Source organism: Nicotiana attenuata, unplaced genomic scaffold (genome assembly GCF_001879085.1).
Source record: "Nicotiana attenuata strain UT unplaced genomic scaffold, NIATTr2, whole genome shotgun sequence".
Taxonomy (NCBI): Eukaryota; Viridiplantae; Streptophyta; class Magnoliopsida; order Solanales; family Solanaceae; genus Nicotiana; species Nicotiana attenuata.
The window spans coordinates 1,183,863-1,190,977 of NW_017670268.1; the positions used below are offsets into that span (position 1 = coordinate 1,183,863).

Sequence of the window (7,115 nt, forward strand, 5' to 3'; positions counted from 1 at the left end):
TTTGCTATAAAATCCAAAGTGTAGCTACGAATTCTAATTATTTTAAAGTGCATTTATGTATGATAAATATAGTATAAGTTAGTTACACTATGTATGTTTTCCTAAAATGTAGCATAATGCAATAAAAATAAGAGAAATTTTCATAAAGCGCTATCTTTTAGTAGTAATTAGCCATCAATAGATACCATTTGCTATATTAAGAATATAGATACCTTTTCTGTGGTTATAAGATGTATTTGATGTATTTAAGCTATTGTATTCATGAATACAGTAGCAAAAATAGGCGTGAATCAGGGAAGTCCAGCTAATCAGTTGTTGTATTTGAGTGTATTCGACTGTATTCATGGAGTGAAATATGGGATTACAGCTAGACAGGTTGTTGTATTCGACTGTATTCGACTGTATTCACGGCGTGAAATAGGGGATTACATTGCTCCCAAACGCACACACAAGTATACGTGGTCGACAAGTAATATAGGATTGTAAGTCCAGATATCGTACCCACGGGGACTTGTGATTAACTATCAACTAAATTAAACCAAACAATTAATCTATTCAATCGAATCCTAACGTATGAATATTTAACTAAAATTAATCTACAGTAACAAATTAAGAGATTAAAGAAAACAAGTTGGCGAATTATAGAGACAAATTCAATGTGAGTGAATATTCTAGAGCTATGGGTTAGCTAACAATCCCGTTGAGTTTTTCACTTAAATTGTCTAATTAATTTATCTAGTTTATTGATTGACGGGGTTAGTATTGCTCGTAGCCTTCTCCCGAAGTATAACTCGCCTATTCAAGCTAACCTAACGCCTATATTCCTATGGAATTAGAATTAACAAGAACGCATTTATAATTCCCGTATAATAACCAAGCAAGGCGATTAGGTATATTCCTATCCTAACAGCAAATCCGCTCTCCCTAAGAGTTAAGATCTTGCTCTACTCAATCTTATATGCAATCTAGAATTCCCTCTCCCGAGTTCAATCCTAAATTCGTAGATAGTATTCAATTGGTGATCAAGCAATCAAATAATTAAGCGCAAGATTGAATAAATAAATCGATATGATAAAATAATAAGAACAATTCAAGCTTCAAACTACAACGTTCATGTAGCACCCAAAACTCTAGAACAAAGAAACTATGAAATTAAAGGAAGAGAAGAGAAGAAAAACTAGTTAGAAGCCTCCTCCAAGCATGGTGTGTGTTCCTCCACGTGAAACTCCCTTAAAAGTATGTTAGCTCTCCTCCAAATTAGGTTTATAACCCATTATATACGAGTTGGGACCGTGCAGGACTGAAATAACCTTGTCCCGAACAAAATAGGAGAATACCCGCAACACAGCGTCCAGGCCAGCGCCTAGCGCGCTGAAAACAAAATGCTTTTCACGTCTCCAATTCTTCAATCTTTCTTTTGAATTCTAATTTTCTCTTTTGTTGTGTCCACTTGGGGGGACAAAAACCAAAGGGGGTCCCCCCTTTGTTTCCTTTCTTATTCTTCCGCGTTTTATTTAATTTTGCTCCAAATCTTTTGATCTTCACATCGCTTTATTCCTACACAGTTAAAATATAATATTAAGCAAAAAATAATATAACTAATACTCAAAAGACGATTAAAAGTATTAGTATATGAGGCAACAATGGGTAAATATATGTATTTTTGGCCGAACAACAACTACATTATTTTTAAAACGGAAAGTGAATCAATTAACATAATAGACTCCTAATATAACTCAACAAACTCAATTATAACACACAAATTTTGTATTTTTCAGTTATAAAAAAGATTCTCAACCGCAAAATACTCTAAAAACATAGCAATCTTCAGAGAAATTATATAATACATCTGAATACATAAATTATATTAATTAAAAAAGGGATATGAATACATTCATGGCATATAGCGAGACAATGAATACAATGAAATAGATAGAATACAGAGGGATACATTGAAATACAATGAGAAAAAAAGACACTGAATACAATGAAATATATGGAATACAACGAGATACATTGAATTACAATGAAAAAAAAGATAGTGAATACAATGAAATACATAGAAATACAGCGAGATACATTGAAATGCTCTACACAAAAGAGCAAAATCAGAACAAATCTTATTGAACGCTGTAGCTAATTGTCAATACATTATTGACCCAAAAATTTCAGAAAGCATCAGAAGAATTAGCCAATCTAGTATATCCAGGCTCTGTTGCCAAAGCTATATCAACGTTAATTGTTAGAACACTATATTGACCCTATTTTTTTACAAAAAAAAATAATAAAAAATCATAAGAATTAGCCTATGTAGTATGCCCATGTTCCGGGGCCAACAGTGAGAAGATATCGAACTGCTCCTCATCTTGCATCAATAAATCAAATTCAAAATCAACATCAGCAGGATTATTTTTGTTCCCAAATAGCCCATTGGAGCAAGGTTGTTCAATTGGACCAAGTTCAAGTTGTTGCAGTCGTCAGATGCGGGAGCTGGAGCAATTTCTGAAGTGGGCTTTGCACAAATCCGGTGGAAGGAGGAGGAGATCAGAAATTTTAATGGGATGCTGGAAGAGAATGGGATGTATCAAAGTAGAGAGAGAAAGAAAATAGTGCAACTGATTGGCGTATTTAGTGGCTTAGGGCTAGGAGGTAACCAAAATTAAATATTTTGCTATAAACCTTAAAAGGTATCTATAGAATATAATTTTTTTAAATTGTATTTATTTAAAATAAATAAGGTGTTAACCTTTGTTATAGGAGGTAAAAATTCCTAAAAATAAAGGGAAATTAACTTGAATAATCGCCCGTCCAAAACAACGTCTTGATTTTCCAAAAAGACTAGATGTTGGGTTTCCTTGTGATCAATGACTACGTAATACATATCTTTTACATATACTTGTATCACTTAATAGTTAATCACAATAATTAATATGTATTTTCATATCAAACTACTATTTACCCATAGTAACTTGATATGTTTAGTATAAATATTAGGTGCGAATAAGTTTTATTCCATAATTATTCATAGATAGCTTATATCAAAAATTAAAACGAGTGTGTCAAAATGCCTCCAACACTATCGCAGCGCTATAGAGAAGATTTCGTATATCAAAAACATTATAACTTTCATTTATTTACAATCACAAGTTAGACCCTTACTTCAACTCCATACTTTAGATACAATATTTATATATAGATACTTAATTATTTCAAGCACAATTCTTCATACAGAAATTTATTTGCTCTTACTATGAACAGCCATACGAGAATTCTTGATAACCACTATTTTGTTCTCCTTGTTGCCTTTTGGAGAATAAACAACATACTTATTGCTTGATTTTGGAGAGGGTGGCCATTGTCCACAAGCCACAGCCATGTCCTTTAGTGGTTGAAGGCTTTCTAAAGTTTCAATAATTGCTGGCATTTTGGGCCTGTCCTTTGGGTTTAAGCTTGTGCATTGTGAAGCTAAATGGGCCATTTCTTTTGCTCCTTTTACTGAATATTGTCCACCAAGTCTAGGGTCCATTATGCAACGCAATCTTCGACTACTTGACAAATAGGGCCTTGTCCAATCGACTAAGTTTTGTTCATTCTTTGGTCTTGTTTTGTCCATTGCTCTTCTTCCTGTTACTAGTTCTAGCAAGACCACTCCAAAGCTGTAAATGTCGCTTTTGGTTGTAAGATGTCCTACATCACAAGTGGAGCATGAAAAAGTTAGCATCTACTGTAAATTTTGTTGCACTTGATATTTGCGCCAAATAAAAGAACGCACATGTCTACAAAAGACGTCTTTTTGTGGATCATAATAGTACCTGTGCTAACATATTCAGGGGCAGCATATCCATAAGTGCCCATTACTCTAGTAGTAACATGAGTGTTTGATCCTTCTGGGCCCATATGTGCAAGCCCAAAATCTGATAATTTAGCAGTAAAGTCCTGAAATTATAGCATAGAAGCTATTAGCATATTAAAATCTTTTTATTAGTAAAACAAACTAGTTGTTAAAGTAAAATAAAGAAGTTAATAAAAAAGGGTAGATTTAGAGATGTACATACAGAATCCAGTAAGATGTTGGAGGTTTTAAAGTCACGGTAAATAACAGGTTTTTCAGCGCCATGTAAGAAAGCAAGGCCTTTGGCTGCTCCAATTGCTATCTTCAATCTTGTACCCCATGGCAGTGAGTTTGATAGCCCTGCAATTTGTTGGAAATAGTAATTCAAATTACTCATCGGTATTCACTAAAGAGTCAAATCATGATTAGACAAAACCGTTATAACTATGCCTTATGGTCTATTTTAAGTAACTTCTCGGGTCACCTAATATTGAAAATGATAAGGAATTATTTTTCTTGTTGGGGCTAAAAAAGAAAAGAAAAAGAACTTACTCTTAAAGAGATGATTTTCAAGGCTGCCTCTAGGCATGAATTCATAAACAAGAAGGCGTTCTTCATCCTCGCAACAGTATCCAATCAATCTTACCAAGTTTTGGTGTCTTAGCTGTCCTAGAAATATTACTTCCGCCTATCAACCAAAAACACACTTAATTAAAATATTACTTCCGCCTATCAACCAAAAACACTCTTAATTAAAATTAAATAATTTAAAAAACAAACAATAATTATACAGAAAAGTAAACACAGAAAAAACAAAAGATTTTATATTAGGCTTGGACTTCTTAGCTTTAACTTGCTGATGGTGTTCGACCCCATAATTATGAAGACCTTTTAAAAAAATCACCAATAATTTAACACAACCATGTGGACCCCAATAAAACTGTGAAGTCCAAGCTTATAGACTGCAAAGTCAAGGATTTCAAGTTTGTTTGTTTGTTTTTTTTTTTTTTTTTTTTAAGAGATCCTGTCTCTTCATATTTCATAAAATAATTGTCATCAGTAAAACAGTATTTTCCTTAAATCAATACCATAATAGAAAAAATATAATTTGAAATTTCGACAATTTCTACAATATACTTGAAATTGCTAAGGAAAAGAAGAAGAAGAGGAAATAGGTAATTTTACCAGCCATTCCCTGTGGCCTTGAAGTCCTTCAATATTAAGAAGCTTAACAGCAACAGCTTGAGATTTCAAAGCAGCCCTCAAATTCTCATCAACATAACCTTTATGCACTGTCCCAAAACCACCTTCACCAAGCAAGTAATTAGTCGAGAAATTCTGCGTTATGGCACGCAGTTCACTCAGCTGAAAATCAAACAAGTCAGATCCAAATGATTGTGCTAGATCCTCATTAATCCTAGTTGATGATGATCTGCTCAAATCCGAGAATGACAACCTACGAAAAGATGGCAATGGAGCTATGTTCTTTGAAAAATCCGATTTCGACGTCTTGCACCTGCTAAAATTGCCAAAAATTGTTTGATCTTCGGCAGAACAGCAGTTTGCTGTAAAGGGTCTCCAAGATTTTGAGTCCTTCATGATTTGGTGAGGAAAAATGATGGAGAAGTTGATGAGAAATATAAGAAGGAAGATATGAGGATTAGATAAAGGTAATTAATAATAAAGATAAAATAATTGAGGGTTTTTTAATTAGTTTAATCTAGTATACGTACAATTTAGTTTTCCTTGATTATCCACAATGAGGTAAAGACATTCTTTCTGTAACTGCTCCAACCACTCTGCTAAATAAGGTATTGTTGTTCTAATCTTTTTTCTATGGGATTGTTTTTGTTGCTTGATTTGTCAACTACGTACTTGTCTTCATGCAAAAAAGGTGTCCATTTTGTAACCAAAGAATTGGCAACAAATGTCACCTATGCCGACTTGACTTCGGGCGAATCAAATTGAAGAAATTGTGTACTTTTCTGGTGTAAAAATATATGTGCAAATATCATTTCATAGGTGGTTTGGAAAAAGTATGATAAAGAGAACTAAAGTTTGAATTGGAGATCAAAGAAAACTGAAACGTATACAAAACACTTGTAAAAGAGATGCTATTTGCTCTACTTGATATACACAAATGGTGTGAAGAATATCTCTACTAGCATTTTAACTTATGGTACTAATTAATGTCTAATATTTTTAGTTACTAATATTATTTTCTATGGACGACTATATATTTAGCTATTTTTTTTTCCACACAATTAGTATATAAAAGTTAAATTAGTTGTCTTCTAATGTTTTATACTTCAATACCACACAAGAGGGGGGGTGATTTGTATGGTGTCCAATTTATCGCTTAAGTTGTTTATGGAAGGACCTGGTTCTTCTATGTGTTCCAACTACTACTGTTGCGGAATAATAAATACAGAAATTAAAGAACACAAATATTTTACGTGGAAAACACCTGGATCAAAAGGTGAAAAAATCACGACCTACTTTCCAGCAGGATTTTTCCAAACTCTCCACTAAAATCACTAAGCCAAAAACTGCATTTATAAAACACTTTTGTAAACCTAGGATTAACTCTGATCCCGTTGTAGCATACAGCCTCAACTGTTGCGACAACTTCAAGTTAACTCTAACTTGAAAACTCTGAGTACCTAATACAATTGCTTCTAAATAAAGCTGAAAGGTACAATATGAAATCACCTAGTACAATGAACTAGAATAAAAGATAGATACTTGGAACTGGTTCTTCTATCTGGTTCAAGTAGCTTCAGGTTTGCACGCTTGAATCACACACAAATTGCTTACAAAATTGCCTCGCTATTTTGCTCTCAATTCACGTTTAACTTCTGTTTATGTGCGTTACCTGTAAAAGAGAACAACACTGATATTTATGGAGTTAGTAAACAGAGATTGACTAGAATTCTGATGCTACTCTTCCTTGGTGGAAGAGCTATAGTTGATCTCAACTTCTAACTCATTCCCTTTCTTAAACCGTGTTTTCTTTGAGTAAGGAGTCTTTCTCCTTATCCAGTATGCAACCTTTTCGATCAGGATCAGGAAATATCACTTCTGGTAAGTTAGGTTTATCTCCTTCACGTGCATCTCACATGCTTGAGTTGACCGAATCTGTGCTTCACAAGGATGGACCTGGTCCATGTCTGAGTTCCTTTGTCAGTCTTCAAAATCCACCTTTACTTGGGCCAACAAATTCCTCCTTTTTGATGATGACAAACTCTGTGCTTTCCTTCACTTAGGCCCTGTCAGAACTCAG

The 7,115-nt window shown here is 33.8% G+C and overlaps 1 protein-coding gene across 1 annotated transcript; it reads right to left on the reverse strand.

The window, feature by feature from the left end:
* Positions 1-3,090: 3,090 nt before the first annotated feature.
* Positions 3,091-5,470, reverse strand: LOC109237002 (serine/threonine-protein kinase At5g01020). Its single transcript, XM_019403243.1, has 5 exons — positions 5,018-5,470; positions 4,385-4,520; positions 4,056-4,192; positions 3,813-3,936; positions 3,091-3,687 (listed from the first exon to the last, which is right to left on the reverse strand). Exons 1-5 carry the CDS (start codon positions 5,429-5,431, stop codon positions 3,236-3,238), a joined length of 1,263 nt encoding a protein of 420 aa, XP_019258788.1. The 5' UTR covers positions 5,432-5,470; the 3' UTR covers positions 3,091-3,235.
* Between the last annotated feature and the right edge of the window lie 1,645 nt (positions 5,471-7,115).

Coding starts and splice junctions, on each gene's coding strand:
- LOC109237002 (XM_019403243.1), bottom strand. CDS start 5,431: ATGAAGGACTCAAAATCTTGGAGACCCTTTACAGCAAACTGCTGTTCT. Junction 3,937..4,055: donor CCAACATCTTACTGGATTCT/GTATGTACATCT, acceptor CTATAATTTCAG/GACTTTACTGCTAAATTATC. Junction 3,688..3,812: donor CCCTGAATATGTTAGCACAG/GTACTATTATGA, acceptor CTTGTGATGTAG/GACATCTTACAACCAAAAGC.